The sequence below is a fragment of the Akebia trifoliata genome, chromosome 2, assembly GCF_017979445.1.
Source record: "Akebia trifoliata isolate Shusen 1 chromosome 2, ASM1797944v1, whole genome shotgun sequence".
Lineage (NCBI taxonomy): Eukaryota > Viridiplantae > Streptophyta > Magnoliopsida > Ranunculales > Lardizabalaceae > Akebia > Akebia trifoliata.
This window is the reverse complement of record NC_141376.1, coordinates 31,367,076-31,387,462: the sequence shown is the minus strand read 5'-3', so window position 1 is coordinate 31,387,462 and position 20,387 is coordinate 31,367,076. Positions and strand designations below refer to the sequence as shown.

The 20,387-nt window shown below is 34.3% G+C and overlaps 3 protein-coding genes across 11 annotated transcripts; all 3 read left to right on the top strand.

Moving 5' to 3' along the window:
* The first annotated feature begins 4,267 nt into the window (after positions 1-4,267).
* On the top strand, positions 4,268-5,933 carry LOC147410142 (U-box domain-containing protein 21-like). Its single transcript, XM_086432383.1, has one exon. The coding sequence runs from the start codon at positions 4,354-4,356 to the stop codon at positions 5,662-5,664; it is 1,311 nt and encodes a 436-aa protein (XP_086288509.1). The 5' UTR covers positions 4,268-4,353; the 3' UTR covers positions 5,665-5,933.
* A 3,039-nt stretch (positions 5,934-8,972) lies between these two features.
* On the top strand, positions 8,973-14,779 carry LOC147410141 (uncharacterized). Of its 9 annotated transcripts, none has more exons than XM_086432380.1 (11): positions 8,973-9,687; positions 9,788-10,034; positions 10,151-10,303; positions 10,773-10,878; positions 10,999-11,103; positions 12,217-12,301; positions 12,414-12,522; positions 12,668-12,739; positions 12,942-13,168; positions 13,729-13,804; positions 14,201-14,774. In XM_086432380.1, the coding sequence occupies exons 1-5, from the start codon at positions 9,640-9,642 to the stop codon at positions 11,060-11,062; spliced, it is 618 nt and encodes a 205-aa protein (XP_086288506.1). In that variant the 5' UTR covers positions 8,973-9,639; the 3' UTR covers positions 11,063-11,103; positions 12,217-12,301; positions 12,414-12,522; positions 12,668-12,739; positions 12,942-13,168; positions 13,729-13,804; positions 14,201-14,774. The 9 variants fall into 9 exon arrangements, with proteins under 9 accessions (XP_086288506.1, XP_086288505.1, XP_086288507.1 ...); XM_086432377.1 differs by having other exon boundaries at positions 8,979-9,687; positions 10,989-11,103; positions 14,201-14,768; XM_086432379.1 differs by having other exon boundaries at positions 12,217-12,522.
* LOC147410140 (U-box domain-containing protein 21-like) lies at positions 13,109-17,168 on the top strand. The gene is made up of 3 exons (XM_086432064.1): positions 13,109-13,230; positions 13,729-13,804; positions 16,197-17,168. Exons 1-3 carry the CDS (start codon positions 13,109-13,111, stop codon positions 17,112-17,114), a joined length of 1,116 nt encoding a protein of 371 aa, XP_086288190.1. The 3' UTR covers positions 17,115-17,168.
* Positions 17,169-20,387: the final 3,219 nt, after the last annotated feature.

Here is a 20,387-nt window from a genome sequence, read left to right as displayed (position 1 = left end):
TATATCTTCCGGATTAAGAGTCTTAGACGTGACCTTAATTCGAGTAATAAAAAACATAAATAAAAAATGAGCTAATTACTAATCTGACTCATGACATATTTAATTCCTCAGACATTTAATTGCTTATTTACTTGATTTATTTATTTTATGCAATTTAATTCGTAGTTAATAATTCCAAAAATTCATTTTTGAAACATAACTATTTTTTCTCGTTTAATTTTCGTTAAACTATTGATAACATTGCTTCCCTATGGACTGACTTCTACTTGTAAACACAAGAAGGTTTGAAATTATTTGTTCATATATTACATTAAAAAAAAAAAGGAAGTATCATTCTATAAGGAACAAATACCAGAAAGTCCAGCAACCTCTTTAAAATCACAATTTTCATCCTTGGGTATTTCATTTACATCTACAATATACTTGAATACCTCATCTATGAAATGTTGGATGTATCTTTCACGATCATATGATCTCTTCCGATAAAATAAACACTTCTTGATTAGTACCTTATTCATTGTATGCCTAGAAGAAGAAGGTAATGCTTCACTTTGAACTGAAGAAACCTTAGGTGGATCTGATGCTTCACTTTGAGCTGAAGTCCTACTATCAATCTATTTGGTATGTACATACCAAAGCTATTCTTCCACATTCAGTCTAAATCTATCGAACGACATCGAAAAATTAAACAACAATCTTTTGCTTCTAACATTTGTTACAAAGGTTAATAATACTTGAAAATGAAACAAATTTCATGTGATTATGTTCGTTGCTCATTCCATATGACATAACACTATCAAAAAAATGTAAATAAAGAAGATGAATCATAAAAATCCTATAAAACTTACCTTCATTGCTTCAAATCTATCGATGAACACCGAAGAAATGAAAATACTTGAGTGTAATGGCCATTATGCCTTTATCCATGCAAATTAATTTGTATTTAATATTTTTTGTAGAAATTTATAGGTTTCAATCGGTGAGAGTGAAGTGTTGTTTCCAATTGGTGGGATTTTTGCACACACCTTTCGGTATGTGAAGGTGCCTACAATAAATCATAATGAAAGTGTAAAATTGCAAAAAAAAAATTTAAACAAAAGTCACATAAGTTGGTGCAATTGGCTTTTTTGATGTATGCAAATAAAGGAATTCATTATCTTGAGAAGTTGACAAAACTCACTACAAATATTTTTATCTTTTAAACGAAATTATATATACTACTCATTTAACGTGTGCGTCCTCACTTGGAAAATGGTGGTGATCCATAATCTATATCGAAGAAAGCTCTGAAGGTATGTTTAATTGCATGGAAAGTGACTTTCCATGGAATTTGAAATCCATGGAAAAATAGTGGTGGAAAGTATGTAGGGTTGGAAAATCAAATTCTATTGTTTGATTATACTTGGAAAAAATCCTAGGGAAAAAGAAGAAGAAGAATGAGAGAAGGAGGAGGAGAAAAAAAATGAGAGGAGGGGAAGAGGAAGAGGAAAAAGAAGATAAGGAGGAAGAGGGAGGGGGGAGGATGTCGTCGTGGTGGTGGTGCTGGAAGTAAGTGAGGAAGAAGATGATGAGGAAGATAAAGGAAGAGCGTGGTGGTGGTGGCGGCGGAGAAGATGAGAGAGAGAGAGAGAGAGAAAGTGGTCGGAGATAGTGATGACGGTGACGGCAACGACGATGGTGACGGTGACGGTGACGAAGATGGTGACGATGACAAGGTTATTGTAATGGTGATGGTGGTGGTAGGGAAAAAGAAGATATGAGTGTGGAAGAATTGGGGATGAAAATTTTGGGTGGATTTCACTTTCCCACTCATACGAGTAAGAAAGTGAAATCCATGTTTTGGTGGACTTTTTGGTTGATATGAAAAATGAATTTTCATTTTCATGTGCAATCAAACACTTGAAAATGTCATTTTCCATAAAAATTGATTTTCCACCTTATTTTTCATGTGCAATCAAACATATCCTAAAAGAAATTTGTTTATATTACCTTGATACAATATGCTTGAAGTCGTTTGAGCCATTTTTATGGATGATTATATCCATTGCATATTGTCATCTTGGCATATTAAAAAGAATGGTTAAAAGTAACAAACATATTTAAATTATTTTAGTGGCAAGCTGAGCCTTGATAAGCTTGTCATAAAGATTAGGTGAAGAGTTTGAAACCTCACAAGGCAATGAATTCGTTGGGGCAACCTTTTAGGGTCGGGTTGACCCTCGACTCAACTAGTTGCACATAAGACATTTCAAGGGGACAGTGTGTGTAACTATGGGATTAGTCTCAAACAAAGGGTGGGGATAAGCAAAAAATTAAAATTAAATTTTTTTTTTTAGGTCCACCTAAAGCTAGAGATACATGATGTTCATAGAACAAGGTCCTCACAAAATTATGATCTCTCTCTCTCTCTATTTATTTTAAAATTTTTGAGATCTCAAGAAAATATCAATTAATACATTTATTTTGGAGCATTATTGTTGGCATATACAATTTTGGAATGAGTTTTAGTGGAGATGTGTTTGAAGGCAAAATTGTTTTTGTAAATGAAGGTTAATTGAATCTCTTGAAGATAAAGTTAACTTGTGGAAACCAATGCAAAAGGAATAATGTGTAATTAAACTCCCAAACTAACATTCTCTTAACGTGATACTTGGCAAACTTTCTCTGATGCTAAGTCAATGCCAAATTTATTGTTAGCTAGAATCCAATCATCTTTTCTTTCGAGAGATTCTATGAGCACACCAACTTTTAATAATAGCACACCATTCCTCTTGAAATTTAGGGAATTTTCCCAAATTATACGCAACTTATGTCCAAACTTCGATTTCAATTGACTTATTCAGTTCAAACCGGGCCTGAACCGCTCAATTTGACACCCAAAATCCGGTTCAGCTGTATTGAGCCAAAATGTGTTGGCTAAAGTTGGTGCGTGTTATGTTCGCGTCAACAAATTTGAAAACGAGAAGGGTGGGTTGCGCGTTGAGTACGTGTTATAGTTGGACAGAAAACAAATAATAACGTATACTAGTTGAAAAGATGACTCGAAGAGAGAGAGAGAGGACTGGGTCAAGTGCACCGCTTCGTTGACGGGAATTTGTTCAACAGGTCAAACTTCAGGGCTCTAATTGTTTCCCTCTCTGACCATCCTCTGGTGTACATTTTCAAACTTTCAACGGTCAAATATTCAAAACCTTTCACTTCTTCCTCACAAGTCACAACCGACTTTTAGATCCTATAATCTAAGGAGTAGATTAGTTACCCAACTCAATGCATCCTTTTTGGGCCATGTGGCCTCCAATTTTCGGGCCTTCTCGTTCTTCAATTTCATCATCACTTCATTGAAGTCTTATTTCAAAAATATTGGGTAGATTGAACGTTTCAATTTTGTCCTCCAGCTCCAACTATCCAAGTATGGTTAGAGCTATGTACCCTAGTATTGCAATTGTTTTCATATCTACTCATTCGTTTCACTCTTCAAAAATTTAATCTCCATGTTCATATCCACGTAAGTATCTTAGATGTTAAATTTATTATGAAAAAACATTCGTGATTAAATTACTTAGGAAAATTTCGTAACTACCCATTCTTGCAACATCCAAAAACATGATCGGATGCCATACAGACGTAGAGAACGAAAATTTTAAGAACATAAAAGAAAAAAAAAAATTCGCTGTTGATTTAAATTTTAAATTTGAGAGTTCAATGACGGCTCATTTACAAAGCCTTTGATTAAAAATAAAAAAACTCTATTTTTTTTTATTTATATTTTAGTCTTATCTAGGTCATGATCTCTAGAAGACTGAGGTGTTATACATACGAGATTTTGAACCCATTTACTTGAAATTATTAATCGAACTGATTTTTTAATTAAATATTGAGTATTACGCTAACATCCCTCGACACTGCATTCAACACTTTGGGTGACATGGTGCTGTGTACAAGACAATTGATTTTTTCACTTGTAGCTTAAGGAAAAGCATCTATATTCTGTACATACTGCCACGTCAGCATGAGGAAGGAAGTCCAGTATTTTCCAAAAATATTATAGGGTCAACAATGAGCTTCAAAAACTGAAGTTATATAATTATCTCATTCCCTGATGTACAGGATCCAGACATTCTAACTTCTCACCCTCCCGTTTGAAAGGTTCCATGTTATGCTCTATTTTTTTATTCACACAGAAGTTTAAAGTTGAAACCAACCGCGTATGATCTGTATTATCTGACTAAACATACAACATATATGCATATATATACCCATAGAATTCCCTTCTCTTCTTCACAAACGCAAAATCATTCTTCCTTTTTTATCTTTCTTGTTTCTCTCATCATACCAACCAACACAGCCAAACAAATGATATCAACTTGGAGACAACGAAGAGCCAGCCGGCGTGCCGGAAACAAGAAAACCAATGTGTACCCAAACATGGAGGTCACGATTCCAACCCATTTCCGGTGCCCCATATCACTAGACCTAATGAAAGATCCAGTTACATTATCGACGGGGATCACATATGATCGTGAAAGCATTGAGACATGGATGGAAGCTGGAAATTTCACTTGCCCGGTGACAAATCAAATGTTAAGGAGCTTCGATCAGATCCCAAATCATACTATAACGAGAATGATACAAGATTGGTGTGTCGCTAATCGCTCTCATGGTATTGAGAGGATTCCAACACCACGAATTCCGATATCCCCAGTTGAGGTCTCAGAAATTCTTTCAAGGATTACATCTGCAGCTCAAAAAAGAGATCAATCCAAGTGTTGGGAATTGGTGGAAAAGATCAAGAACTTGGCGAAGGAGAGCGAGCGTAATAGGCGGTGCATTGTTGCTAATGGAACAATAGGGGTATTATCAGCGGCATTCGAAACCTTTGCAAAATCATCGTTTGAGCAACATGTTGGGATATTGGAGGCAATCTTATCATTACTTACATCAACGTTTTCACTTGATGCAGAAGCCCAAATGTACTTGGGCTCATCGACATCTTTAAATTGCCTAGTATGGTTTTTGAAGTGTGGAGATATCTCGGGAAGACGGAACGCAGTTTTGGTACTTAAAGAACTTCAATCTTTGGATCAAAGACATGTAGAAGCCTTAGCAGAGATCAAGGAAGGGATTGAACCATTGTTTAAGCTAATTAAAGAACCCATCTGCCCTGCAACTACAAAAGCGTCTTTAATGGTTATTTACCACTTGGTTTCATCTAGAGATGAAATTAAATCAAGATTGGCAAAGATGGGTTTGGTTTCACTACTTGTAGAAATTCTTGTCGACTCCGAAAGAAGCATAAATGAGAAGTCCCTAGCTGTATTCGATGCGATTTGTGGTTGTGAGGAAGGAAGAGAACAAGCTTATAATCATTCCCTAACTATGCCAGTCTTAGTCAAGAAACTTCTCCGAGTGTCAGATATGGCGACCGAGTTTGCTGTCTCGTCTCTTTGGAAGCTTTGTAAGAATGAAAAAAGAGAGGATGGAGGTGTTCTTGTGGAGGCTCTTCAAGTGGGTGCTTTTCAGAAGCTTTTGTTACTCTTACAAGTTGGTTGTGGTGAGAGAACAAAGGAGAAGACTACAGAATTGTTGAAATTGCTGAATCTTTACAGGGGTAAGTCTGAATGTATTGAATCAGCTGATTTCAAGGAGCTTGAAAGACCTTTTTGAATTATGATTTATTTTATTCTTTATAAAAAAAAAAAAATGAAATATGTGTACAAATGAAGAGAATTTTATATGAACATTTGAAAGTCTATATTGGTGCTCTAATTTGTATGATTTTATTATCAATGTTCAGAGGTTGTAATATTAATAGAAAAGTACTAGCTAAAGGTGAATAAGTTGGATCTGAGGATATGTTAGATCTCATTAATTTGAGAGTTTTGAGTATCAATTGAGAATTATTAGCAAGAGATATGGAAATGAAGGATTGAGAATTTTAATTTTTATAATATTATTATTTTTTCCTTTTTGTTGTAATCTGGTCAGGAATTTCTTTTTGAATATTTCTTTAGAGTGATGGGCACAATCCATCAATACTACATCCTTTAGATTCTTAACATATCCATTCCAAAATTAAGAAAAAACACATTTTTTTCTTATCTCTGGAAGTTGGTGTCAAATACCTTATAGCTTCCTCTGCTTGATTTGATGGATAAAAATAAGAATTGCACTAATTACTTGAATCAGACACAATGTTTGTAAAACAAAGTAATTAGAAGTGCCAAGAGGAGGGTATCAAATAAAGGGGAAAAAGAAGAAGAAAAAAGGATGAGGTTGATAATTAATGTAAAAATAGTGTCAAATTCCTTGGTAAGGATCTGATACAAGTTCATAAATTAGTTGTAGAAAAATCTTAGTAACAACTTCGAGATGAAGCAACTAAATTTTGATTTTAGTGTCTATTGCAGCCAAGTTTAGGTTAGAATTGTAGAAATATTTCAAAAAAAAAATTATACAATTTTCTTGAAAATGATGGGAATATTATTAGAATTGTCATTGAAAATGTGGGGAATGATAAAACATAAGTTACTAAATACAATATAAACATTCACATAGAGCATGAATACAGAGAAATAATTTTGCCACACATACGTGGGTGCTCGAATCAAAGTGGTGGAAAACAAAACAAAACAAAAAAACTATATATAGTCCAAAAGAAAATTAGAAAATCACATTATTTGTTTTTAACCATTAAGGTTTTTAGGTTGTAAGGACGCCACTCCAACTCTGAATACACCATGATAGGATGAAGAAACATGCTATCAGTGGAATATGGAGGAACATATGATTTATTTAGCCGATCCTAAATCTTTGAGACGTTGTTGTTGTCGCCGTCTTATCATCTTATTTGGCATTAATTAATCACCAATTTGTCTAAAATTTGTTGTTGTCGACAAATGATTAAGAAGAAGATATATAAATGAACGAACAATCTATTTGAAGATGGACCAAGCCTCTTGTGCTTCTTGTTCAAGGAGTGAAACTCCAAAGCCATCTCTTCCCAAAAGAGAAGATTCTCTCATTGCCTACGTAAATTGATAAAATTCAGAATTCATTGAAAACCAACCATACACACTATTAGGTTTCCAATATAATACAATGTGACAATTAACTCCAATATGTTATCTTATTCCTAATGTGAACTAAATATTATAGTTCTATTATGGATGTTTTACAAAAAACCGATGAGTTTTTTTGCAAAAAATCTGAATAATCTCATATATTTGTTTATCTTATATTGAAAAAGAAATGGTCATATACTTCATTTCATAACTATTTATATGCAGCTCTTGTGCATGAGATGTCTTGTATTTCTTTAGTTTTTTTTTTTTTTTTTTTTTTTCTTCTAATTTTTGGGAGATAGGTTTTTTTTTATCTACTCCCGACTTTATAAATAGAGATCTCTAGTGCAGTAAAAGTTATGAGAGAGTCTAGATCATATGCACCTAGGGTGGAGGATTAAAATCCTCCTCCCACACCTCAACACAGTCACAATTCAAAGAAATTTTAAAAAGGAGATATTTCAAGCACTAAGTCCTTGGATTATGATTTACATGGCATGTGTTGAAGTGTGGGAGGACTTCAATCCTCCACCCTGGATGCATACAATCCGGACTTTATGAGAAAATAATGATTGTTCTTGTTATGTTTCGTGAGCATAGACACACTGCCACACCACGTAAGTCCTTGTGTGCGATTTTTACCTTGTTGTTTCCTTTTTTTTTCATAATACCAAAATGGATTTCTTTATATTGTTTAGTCACATTTGTTATTTACTTATTTACCCTTGCTCTGAACCTACATTCAATTCAACTCAGCATGATTACCGGTAATTTCATCATGATTACTAGTATAAGTATTGATATTCTCCTTGTTTTCAGTCAAAAGAACTTCATTGTCAATAAAAATGACTACACATTTGCTTTTTCATGGACGAATGCCAGCAGAGACCCTCTTGGCCCAACCTAAACACTCTAGGATCTTTTTTCAAACCTACCCCCATTTCAAGTCAAGAGATAGATAAATAGATATATCCCATTGCTCCGATCGGCGCGTTTGAAAAAGTTCATCAAATTATTCATACAACAATCGTGCATCAAATAACCATTTTTGTAATTAATAATATGGTTTATTGAGTAATTTCAGCAAAATACCTAACTGTTTTAGTAGTTTCCCCTTTCTATTATTTACATTGTTTTCACTATGTATATAATTGTACCAATAAAACCTTCATTATTATAAAGAACATTAGGTAAGGATAAGTTGTTACAGACAAAACAGTGTGGAAGAATGATTTTTTTTTTTAGTGGTATTTTTTCCTTGGACAGAATGTTTAATGAAAACAAGTGTTATACATTTTCAACATTGGGTAATCCTTCTAGAAGATGCCATTGAAGATCTACCCAATCAAATACCTAAACATCCAATCAGTTCTTTTAAATTAAAAGGGAAATTGTCTGTAAGAAGAGTTTATTTTTCAAATTATAAAGACTAAGACCATCTGATCACACTACAAGAAAAATTAGCTAATACAACGACTTTTTGTGGCGGTCAAAGTTTGACCGTCGTTATATAAGATTTATTTCGCACAAAATCACTCACTCACTCACTCACTCACTCACTCACTCTCGCTGTACTCACTCACTCACTCACTCTCGCTGTACTCACTCACTCACTCTTCGTTTTCTCTGTTTCTCGTCTCAAACGAATTCTGTTTCGTTTTCTGTCTCTCTCTCTCTCGTCTGAAATTTGAAAACGAATCTCACTCTCTCTCTCGTCTGCAAATAAACGAAGCCTCACTCTCTCTCTCTCTCGTCTGCATTTCGTGCTGCATTTCGTGTTCATATTGAGGAGTTAAACTAATAAAAATTTATTGTGTCTTAGGATTTGAATCTTTTCAACAAATGAATAATGGGAAGTTGTCCTCCTTTTATTCGAACACACGTAGGATTCTAATCTATGCCCTTTGGATCCAAGTTGTTTTATTGATAGTAGTTTTAGCTATTTGATTTGCTGAATTCTTTAGAAAACTTGGGGCGAAAGGGCTGGTTACAGTTATCTATTTAGCGATTATTGTTTTTTTGGGTGTAGAAGAGTTCATACAAGTCTTTTTTTGCATGGTGCCAAGCATGCAGCATAGGCATGGACTACTTCTTCTACTCATTCCATCCTTTCCCTGTGGAAATACCAAAATACATAAAAACTCATAATTATTACATTATTATTTATAGAATAGACATGCCCTAATGGCCATGTTGACGAATCCGTGGAATGTGTAAGCTGTTCTGAAATAGCTGGGTGGTGGCTTTAGGCCTTTTCTATAAAATGTGCATTCAGAAACACTGAGTCTATGTCAAATTTGATATGCATTTATATTTATGTGCACGCACATATAATGTTCTTATTCACAATTTTTTTTATTCCATCCTCTTTTGATTGATAGTAGCACGGGTACCTTTTTCTATTTTTTCACAGGATCTTCTCTTTAATTCTGCCACTGAGGATTCTTTTCAACTGTTCTTTTTATATTACATTTGAAAAGCTCTCCTTCCCTTTGGGCTCTTTGGGCGATCTTTTTCAAGAAACTTAATTTACCTGTTTATATAAGAAGCACTGAATGTTTAAATATATTGGTACAGGATGGCGAATTCAGGTGAAGACTTCTCTCAGATTGACATTTCCAAAGAGGTTTACAGTGACCTAGTTTCATTTCTGAGTTTGATACCTTTTCTTTCAGAAGAATTTAGATTTTTTTCCCCTTTTCGATTTGTGAAATGTTCTTTTGCAGGAAAAGGATAAGCTCGTTGCAGAAGTAATCCGCTATGTACTCTTCAAAACCCATCAGAACTCTGGGTGTCCTATCAAAAGGGATGAACTCACTCAACTGATAACCAAAAACTATCGCCAGCGGGCCCTTCCTTCTCTTATTATTAAAGAAGCCATAGAGAAGCTTTCTAAAATTTTTGGGTTTGAAATGAGGGAACTTCAACGGTCTCGCTCTTCATCCACAAATCAGGGTCGTTCTTCACAACAAAGTGAGAAGCTATTAACGCTCTCTGATACAGAATATGTCCTAACTAGGAATATGGCTCATCACATCTTATACTTTCCCTGCATTGACACTAATTATTGTTCTGATAATGCAATCCAGGTGTTACAGATGCAAAATCATATGTAATTATAAGCGAGCTGTCTGCTGATGTGTATAGGAAATATGTCGAAGATACAGAGACTTCGCACATGACAGGCTTTACTTTTGTTGTTATCAGTATAGTATATCTTGCGGGAGGCAAAATCCCAGAAGGTATGTTTCATAATGGAGCAGGTCTACAGTCTTAAGAGTTATAGACAGTAATTACCATCAATAAGGAGAACATTTGGGCAAGTTTCACACTTATAGGTGGTTGTTACCCGTTTGTTGGTGTGCATTACGTAGAAACCCTCTATGCCAAGATCTAGCTGATTGCGGATCCCAACCATCTAAACAATAGACCTGTTCAGGGGTTGTCAAATTCGTTTAAGCTATCCAAAATAATATCATAATTCAAATATTTAGATGGTTATGATAATCTGATAAGGTTGACATTTTAGCTAAAAATGTCTTATGTGGACTCACAACTCCTGCCTTTGCACCAGGTGTTCTAACATGCTGTTTAGGTTTAGCAATTACTCCATGTATCAAGCTTGCATTAGCAATCTCTTGCTTCATTTTTGCTTTTCATTGTTCTCAAAATAAATGGATTCAACTTTTTGGAATTGGGAGAGAACTGCAGAAACTCTGTGGCATCATTTGAGGCGACTGGGACTTTCTGAAACCGATGAAAGCCATCCATTCCTTGGAAACCTCAAGCAGGCATTAGAGGCAATCGTCCAACAGAGGTTAGAGTGAATTTATACACACAGACACGAGCTATGATTTTACTTGCGAGCAGCATCAACATCTGATGGCTTTCCCCAGATTTCTGCTTGATTCTGTTTTTACTGCGTAGATATTTGCAGAAGAACAAGGTTAATGGCCCAGAAGGCAATACATTGTTTTATGAGCTTGCTGAGAGAGCATTAGATCAGTCGGTCAGTGGGAGAATGAAAGAATACATATCACAGGTATGCTTTACAGCTTTAGAGATAGAGGTTGAGAATATACTTCAATTTTCTTTTCTTGGCTACACATACATGGAGAGTGGGCCTAAAATTGAAGGAGTTCCAAACTAAGAGATCTCCTGAGAGCAAAACCTGACTCAATCAGATTATAATCACTATAAACGATTTACTGGCCAGTCACCAATTTTTTCTGCCCCTCCAAAACAATGCCATATCGATGCTTGTGATGCAGTTGAATCAACTATTGGTATAGGAGATTATTCAAGGAAGGACCCATCAAATACTTGCTCCCATTGGTGTAGTTGCAACTACAAATTGGGGACCTTTGTTTTCCATTTCTTTTCTATTTAATACAAGATTTTGCTTGTTTGTCTTGGCCTTCCATAATTGATCTTTGTTTTCCAGGTATATCTAGTACACAAGGGTCCTACTTAAGTGCTAAATGAAATTTTATATAAATCTAAACTACCAGTTAAAACGACTCCATGAGTGAGTTTGGAAGCACCGACGAGTTTTTTATTTCTGTTGGTTTCTATATTTTCAAAATGATAGCATGAGAAATTAACTTTCACCCTCACCCCTTTCCCCTTCTTATTTTATTTTTTTGAAATAGAGAAAAAAAAAAAAAAAAACCACTCTTGAAGCAAGAGTTCAAAGAAAAAACTCAATCATGAATTATATTGAATGACCTTTGGCATTCAGAACCTTGACTTCAGAACCTTTAACAAAATATTTGAAATCAAACTCCAAAGGTGATTTTGACATAACTCTCAATCAAATTACTCTATTTGAGACCTTTGGCATCCTTTAACAAAATATTTAATTAAGCAGAAAATTACCTTTCAATGTCTCCACATTCTTCTCATCCCCATTCCTTTATTAGTTGTATATAGAAAACCCCACAAGTTCAACCATACAGTTTTCTTCAGAATTTTTTTGGAACAAAATGTTTAACAAGCCATTAAAAAACATAGAATAAAAGCAACTCCCATTTGACCACATTTACCCAAAAAAAATATTGAAAACAAAAGCAAATCAAAGCTACATAGTTGCATCTACATTTCTAACGCTTGAAAATACGATTGGATTAAACTCCCTAAACAATTGCGTTGGCAGCACTTGCAATTCTGGGCCACAAATCAGCACACTCCTTCCCAATGGGGCCAGTGATTGCAGATCCTGAAAAGAGATCCAGCTTTATGTAAGTTCGAAGATAGACGGCACAGCAGCCACCATTATCTTACAAAATGAACCAACACGTGTACAACGACAATCCAGAACTCTGGACTAACTGATTTCTTTAAATGGGGCAGCTCAGGTGGAGGGTGTCTTCCACATCACCTCACATGGCATGGTTCAAAAATAGGTGTCTCTTGAACGAAAAAGCCTAATTTATGCCATTCAAATGGAGTACAGTACATGGTAGGCCAGAGGATGGGCTTGGATTCTGGATTTTGGTCCACGTAGACTCCTATGAATGACCAATTCTAGTTTGTGCAATCTATTATATTATAGTGGCAATAAATTCAAATTATATCACTAAACTAGGCTGATGTTTGGTTTGCAGGGATATGTATAATGAATGGACGGTGGAGTTGAAAGCAATGGCTGACCTATACTTCTGGACACTACTCTACTTGTAAGCTATACAGTCATTGTGCTATGCTTTTATTTGGCAGTATGGTGTTCATTTTATCCTTTTGCTAGTAAATTTTGGTGTATTTTGTTGTTGACGTGGATTTTGTTAGATACTCATGCTTGTCATGCTCCATGTAGTGTTTAATTTAATTTTCTTGATAGTGTCTGACTTTTTGTTGTCTTCCTATTTTACTTTACTGTAGAATGAGACTTCAATACCAAATGGAATATTAGGAATCGATAAAGAAGCTCGGAGAACAATGGGTGATAAATCAGCGTGGTGTATGGCTTGGCTTTGCAGAATCAAAGAAAGAGAGAATTTGATTTGCTTTGCTTTTGTGTTTGAAGACTCAAAAAGAGAAAAACAAAGATGTCTGGTAACACTCAAAGCATGGGTTACAAAGCTGGTCAAGCCAAGGGCCAAGCTGAGGTGAGCTTTCAAATGGCATGGTTCATGATGCATGATGTGCATGATGTATTATCACATGGGCAGTACATGATGTGGTGCAATGTGCATCATCATGTTATAGCTAATATTGATCTTCTATATATATATATATATATGTATTATTGTTATTTTTTTAATGTGTCGAATATTAAAATATCTGCTAATTTATTGTGATGTGATAATGTATGATGTTGATGATTTGCATCATCATTTTACTGTAGTGGCTGGACCTACCCCCCCGGCCAATCTTTCTTAAATTTGTCGATTTCTCATCTTATTTAAACTGATTTCTATCATAACTAATATGGGTTGGATTTGTTGTCTTTAGTTCGTTATAAATCTCTATCAAAAAATGTATGTTGTGTGTGTAATTGCATTTTCTTTTATACCATTTCCAATGTATGTTGTGCCTGTGGGCTTAGACCCATAGCTCAGTCAAACTTTGAGGTCATGGGTTCAAGTCCAGCTTACTCATAAAAAAAATGTGTTGTGTGTGTAATTGTATTTTTTCATGACGGGTGAATTCCTTTTGTTATAAACAGATCTGGAGAATATGCTTGCACTGCTTATGTAACATTCAAAGAGGCTCATGCCCTTGAAACTGCTGTCTTGCTCAGTGTAAGTTTCCAATCTAAACTCTTGATTATGAAACAATGAAATTGATGTGTATTGGGGAGAAATTGAATTACTTTGGTGGGAAAGGTGGATGTCTACTGAATTGATGGAGCATACATATACCTACTGACTTGTCCAGTTACATTGCAAGCTTTTAACATTACTTTATTGATCTTTAATGTGCCCATATCTTCGTGAATTTGCAGTCCTATCTCAATATCCATGTTTGTTCATTGCATTTGAATTATAACTTTGCAGGGAGCTACAATTGTGGATCATCCATATAAATATTGCTATAAATTGTGGATCCGAAACCTTTAGTATAAACTGATTTGATGTGCTTTAGTATAAACCTTGAATTTAATTTATATGCATGAATCGACTTGACTATGATCACAGGGTGTATTCACGGGAGATTGTGGCAAATAACTAGTTCATGGGGTGACGATCGTGGGCTATGGAGCAACTCTAGATAGGACCAAGTATTGGATAGTGAAGAACTCATGGGGTGAGAAAGTTTACATAAGAATGTAGTACAGCATAGTTGATGAAGAGGGAATATGTGGTATAGCCACGGATGCTTCATATCCTATCAAGACCTCAGCAAAGACAACTAATTAGTTATAATTTTTGTAATGTAAAAGTGAAATTAGTAGCTCATGTTGTATCATAATCTGTGTAATAGTAAAACAATGAACTCTAGTAGAGTGGGGCATTTGGGTCTTTTCATATTGGTAAGTGGGTTCATGGTCATCAATTTCAAAATATTAGGGGTATCTCCAATATTCTGCAATACATGAGGGGGCTGGTGTAAAATAAAATTTTTTTTTTCTTCAAAAACCTTTACAGCGACGGCCAAAAGCCAAAAGCGTAGCTAAAGAGTAAATTTATTTTTTTTAAAAATGATACCCTATAGCGACGGCCAGCATTGGCTGTCGCTATAAGTCCTGCACTAACGACGTCCGTGAATTAGTTGGCCGTCGATATAACATATAGCGATGGACTATTTAGCGACGACGACCGACGGCCTCCCTGGCCGTCGCTACGTGTTTTTGCTACGGTATTTTTCCCTATAGCGACGGTCACGACCGTCGCTATAGCCCTATTTTACTGTAGTGTCAGCTTGACCTTTTGTTCAAGGGAGGAATAGCATATATGGGATCGTTGAAATAATTTCCTTCAACTATTTTGAACTTATTTGTTTGGAAATAGAAGCTTCTCCTTGAGTTGGTACCCTAATTTGAAACTAGGAAAATCAAGTTAACCCAATTGTCAACTCAACCACCATTCGAGCTGGATCCACTCGACCGATTGAAAATTAGCTCGAGTTAATCATATGTTAAATTATATTTCAATTTAAAATTCATAATTACATTTACAAATTTTCCATTATGTTTCCAAATCTATAAAACCTTGGAAAAAAATTCAAAAAATATAAATATATCATTGACATGGAGTAATTCCTCATATATAATGGTAAAAAACAAGATGTACAGATGAATCGGCTCATCAAATTTTCAATAAATAAGATCTACATAAGGAAAAGCACTTTCCATGTCATGAGATGATTCAAGAAGTTTATGACTAACTCTAGTCATGTCAAGTTGACTCAAGTCTTAATCTGAGTCGGCTCATCAAGTTTTATAACATAACTGGAAACAATCTTTCACGAAATATAAGAGCAAATTTTCATGATAACTAAGTTGGAATGGACTGATTTTCATGATAAATTCGGGAAAATTTTTGGGGATTATACAAATGACTTTTTTTGGGTTCCTTCTCAAAATTCATTATTTTTAGCTTCCCTTAACTCTATATCTAATTCTTGAGGTTTGAAGGTTAAAGAAGTTAAATTTTGAAGTTGTAGGTGTTACCCTATTCAACAATTAATCAATAAATCATCGATTAATACATCAATGATCTTTTTTGCGGTAATTTTCCAAATTGGAGAAAGTGCAATGCTAATGCACCAATCATGTTATGATCCTGTTTACCATCTAAAATAATATTTTTGTTAGTTAGTTTTTCTTTCAAACATCATCTCTCTTACCAGTTGGTTGGGTAGGCCTTACTGTAATTGTTCATGTTAGAGAAATCATGATAACCCCTATTTATTCCCTTTCTCACTGGTAAGACCAAAATTTTAAAACTAGTTGAGTCAAAGTCAATTTGCCTCGACTCGATTGTATTTGATTTAAAGATGACCTGGACTTGAACTCGAAGGACCCAACTGGCTGAGTCAAACTTTGTAAATCAGGAACTCAGTTTTTCAATTTTGTTGAATCAGCTAAAAAATTAAAATGAACCAAATCAGGTTAAAAACTCGCCAAAAAAAAAAAAAACTCGATTGAGTTAATCTACAATATATAATATTTTGTGGAGGATAACAACTAAGTCGAGTTTTCAATCCAAGTGTTGGGAATTGGTGGAAAAGATCAAGAACTTGGCGAAGGAGAGCGAGCGTAATAGGCGGTGCATTGTTGCTAATGGAACAATAGGGGTATTATCAGCAGCATTTGAAACCTTTGCAAAATCATCGTTTGAGCAACATGTTGGGATATTGGAGGCAATCTTATCATTACTTACATCAACGTTTTCACTTGATGCAGAAGCCCAAATGTACTTGGGTTCATCGACATCTTTAAATTGCCTAGTATGGTTTTTGAAGTGTGGAGATATCTCGGGAAGACGGAACGCAGTTTTGGTACTTAAAGAACTTCAATCTTTGGATCAAAGACATGTAGAAGCCTTAGCAGAGATCAAGGAAGGGATTGAACCATTGTTTAAGCTAATTAAACAACCCATCTGCCCTGCAACTACAAAAGCATCTTTAATGGTTATTTACTACTTGGCTTCATCTAGAGATGAAATTAAATCAAGATTGGCAAAGATGGGTTTGGTTTCACTACTTGTAGAAATTCTTGTTGACTCCGAAAGAAGCATAAATGAGAAGTCCCTAGCTGTATTCGACGCAATTTGTGGTTGTGAGGAAGGAAGAGAACAAGCTTATAATCATTCCCTAACTATGCCAGTCTTAGTCAAGAAACTTCTCCGAGTGTCAGATATGGCAACCGAGTTTGCTGTCTCGTCTCTTTGGAAGCTTTGTAAGAATGAAAAAAGAGAGGATGGAGGTGTTCTAGTGGAGGCTCTTCAAGTGGGTGCTTTTCAGAAGCTTTTGTTGCTCTTACAAGTTGGTTGTGGTGAGAGAACAAAGGAGAAGGCCACAGAATTGTTGAAATTGCTGAATCTTTACAGGGGTAAGTCTGAATGTATTGAATCAGCTGATTTCAAGGAGCTTGAAAGACCTTTTTGAATTGTGATTTATTTTATTCTTTATAAAAAAAAATATGAAATATGTGTACAAATTAAGAGATATGAACATTTGAAAGTCTATATTGGTGCTCTAATTTGTATGATTTTATTATCAATGTTCAGAGGTTGTAATATTAATAGAAAAGTACTAGCTAAAGGTGAATAAGTTGGATCTGAGGATATGTTAGATCTCATTAATTTGAGAGTTTTGAGTATCAATTGAGAATTATTAGCAAGAGATATGGAAATGAAGGATTGAGAATTTTAATTTTTATAATATTATTATTTTTTCCCTTATGTTGTAATCTGGTCAGGAATTTATTTTTGAATATTTCTTTAGAGTGATGGGCACAATCCATCAATACTACATCCTTAGATTCTTAACATATCCATTCCAAAATTAGGAAACAACACATTTTTTCCTTGTCTCTGGAAGTTGGTGTCAAATACCTTATAGCTTCCTCTGCTTGATTTGATGGATAAAAATAAGAATTGCACTAATTACTTGAATCAGACACAATGTTTGTAAAACAAAGTAATTAGAAGTGCCAAGAGGAGGGTATCAAATAAAGGGAAAAAGAAAAAGAAAAAAGGATGAGGTTGATAATTATTGTAAACATAGTGTCAAATCCCTTGATAAGGATCTGATACAAGTTCATAAATTAGTTGTACAAAAATCTTAGTAACAACTTCGAGATGAAGCAACTAAATTTTGATTTTAGTGTCTATTTCAGCCAAGTTAAGGTTGGAATTGTAGAAATATTTCAAAAAAAAATTATACAATTTTCTTGAAAATGATGGGAATATTATTAGAATTGTCATTGAAAATGTGGGGAATGATAAAACATAAGTTACTAAATACAATTATAAACATTAACATAGAGCATGAATAGAGAGAAATAATTTTGCGACACATACGTGGGTGCTTGAATCAAAGTGGTGGGAAAAAAAAAAAACTATATATAGTCCAAAAGAAAATTAGAAAATCACATTATTTGTTTTTAACCATTAAGGTTTTTAGGTTGGAAGGACGCCATTCCAACTCTGAATAGACCATGATAGGATGAAGAAACATGCTATCAGTGGAATATGGAGGAACATATGATTTATTTAGCCGATCCTAAATCTTTTAGATGTTGTTGTCGTTGCCGTCTTATCATCTTAGCATTAATTAATCACCAATTTGTCTAAAATTTGTTGTTGTCGACAAATGATTAAGAAGAAGCTATATAAATGAACAAACAATGTATTTGAAGATGGACCATACCTCTTGTGCTTCTTGTTCAAGGAGTGAAACTCCAAAGCGATCTCTTCCCAAAAGAGAAGATTCTCTCATTGCCTACATAAATTGATAAAATTCAGAATTCATTGAAAACCAACCCTACACACCATTAGGTTTCCAATATAATACAATGTGACAATTAACTCCAATATGTTATCTTATTCCCAATGTGAACTAAATATTATAGTTCTATTATGGATATTTTACAAAAACTGACAAGTTTTTTTTGCAAAAAATCTGTATAATCTCATATATTTGTTTATCTTATAATGAAAAAGAAATGGTCATATACTTCATTTCATAACTATTTATATGCAGCTCTCGTGCATGAGATGTCTTGTATTTCTTTAGTTTTTTTTTTTTTTTTTTTCTTCCATTTTTTGGGAGATAGGTTTGTTTTATCTACTCCCGACTTTATAAATAGAGATCTCTAGTGCAGTAAAAGTTATGAGAGAGTCTAGATCATATGCACCTAGGGTGGAGGATTAAAATCCTCCTCCCACACCTCAACACAGCCACAATTCAAAGAAATTTTAAAAAGGAGATATTTCAAGCACTAAGTCCTTGGATTATGATTTACATGGCATGTGTTGAAGTGTGGGAGGACTTCAATCCTCCACCCTGGATGCATACAATCCGGACTTTATGAGAAAATAATGATTGTTCTTGTTATGTTTCGTGGGCATAGACACACTGCCACACCACGTAAGTCCTTGTGTGCGATTTTTATCTTGTTGTTACCTTTTTTTTTCATAATACCAAAATGGATTTCTTTATATTGTTTAGTCACATTTGTTATTTACTTATTTACCCTTTCTCTGAACCTACATTCAATTCAACTCAGCACGATTACTGGTAATTTCATCATGATTACTGGTATAAGTATTGATATTCTGCTTGTTATCAGTCAAAAGAACTTCGTTATCAGTAAAAATGACTACACGTTTGCTTTTTCGTGGACGAATGCCAACAGAGACCCTCTTGGCCCAACCTAAACACTCTAGGATCTTTTTTCAAACCTACTCCCATTTCAATTCAAGAGATAGATAAATAGATATATCCCATTGCTCCAATCGACGCGTTTGAAATAATTCATCAAATTATTCATACAACAATCGTGCATCAAATAACCATTTTTGTAATTAATAATATGATTTATTGAGTAATTTCAGCAAAATACCTAACTGTTTTAGTAGTTTCCCCTTTCTATTATTTACATTGTTTTCACTATGTATATAATTGTACCAATAAAACCTTCATTATTATAAAGAACATTAGGTAAGGATAAGTTGTTTTAGACAAAACAGTGTGGAAGAATGATTTTTTTTTTAGTGGTATTTTTTCCTTTGACAGAATGTTTAATGAAAACAAGTGTTATACATTTTCAACATTGGGTAATCCTTCTAGAAGATGCCATTGAAGATCTACCCAATCAAATACCTAAACATCCAATCAGTTCTTTTAAATTAGAAGGGAAATTGTCTGTAAAAAGAGTCTATTTTTCAAATTATAAAGACTAAGACCATCTGATCAGCTTGATCTTTTGTTCAAGGGAGGAATAGCATATATGGGATCGTTGAAATAATTTCCTTCAACCATTTTGAACTTATTTGTTTGGAAATAGAAGCTTCTCCTTGAGTTGGTACCCTAATTTGAAACTAGGAAAATCAAGTTAACCCAATTGTGGACTCAACCACCATTCGAGCTGGATCCACTCGACCGATTGAAAATTAGCTCGAGTTAATCATATGTTAAATTACATTTCAATTTAAAATTCATAATTACATTTACAAATTTTCCATTATGTTTCCAAATCTATAAAACCTTGGAAAAAAATTCAAAAAATATAAATATATCATTGACATGGAGTAATTCCTCATATATAATGGTAAAAAACTAGATGTACAGATGAATCGGCTCATCAAATTTTCAATAAATAAGATCTACATAAGGAAAAGCACTTTCCATGTCATGAGATGATTCAAGAAGTTT

What these genes read in the sequence shown, in the direction of transcription:
- LOC147410142 (XM_086432383.1), top strand. Translation starts at nt 4,354, where the DNA reads ATGATATCAACTTGGAGACAACGAAGAGCCAGCCGGCGTGCCGGAAAC.
- LOC147410141 (XM_086432374.1), top strand. Translation starts at nt 9,640, where the DNA reads ATGGCGAATTCAGGTGAAGACTTCTCTCAGATTGACATTTCCAAAGAG. An exon ending in AGATTGACATTTCCAAAGAG is followed by an intron (nt 9,688 to 9,787) that starts GTTTACAGTGAC and finishes GTTCTTTTGCAG; the next exon opens with GAAAAGGATAAGCTCGTTGC. An exon ending in GGGAGGCAAAATCCCAGAAG is followed by an intron (nt 10,304 to 10,772) that starts GTATGTTTCATA and finishes AGAGAACTGCAG; the next exon opens with AAACTCTGTGGCATCATTTG.
- LOC147410140 (XM_086432064.1), top strand. Translation starts at nt 13,109, where the DNA reads ATGTCTGGTAACACTCAAAGCATGGGTTACAAAGCTGGTCAAGCCAAG. An exon ending in GATGTATTATCACATGGGCA is followed by an intron (nt 13,231 to 13,728) that starts GTACATGATGTG and finishes TGTTATAAACAG; the next exon opens with ATCTGGAGAATATGCTTGCA. An exon ending in AAACTGCTGTCTTGCTCAGT is followed by an intron (nt 13,805 to 16,196) that starts GTAAGTTTCCAA and finishes ATAACAACTAAG; the next exon opens with TCGAGTTTTCAATCCAAGTG.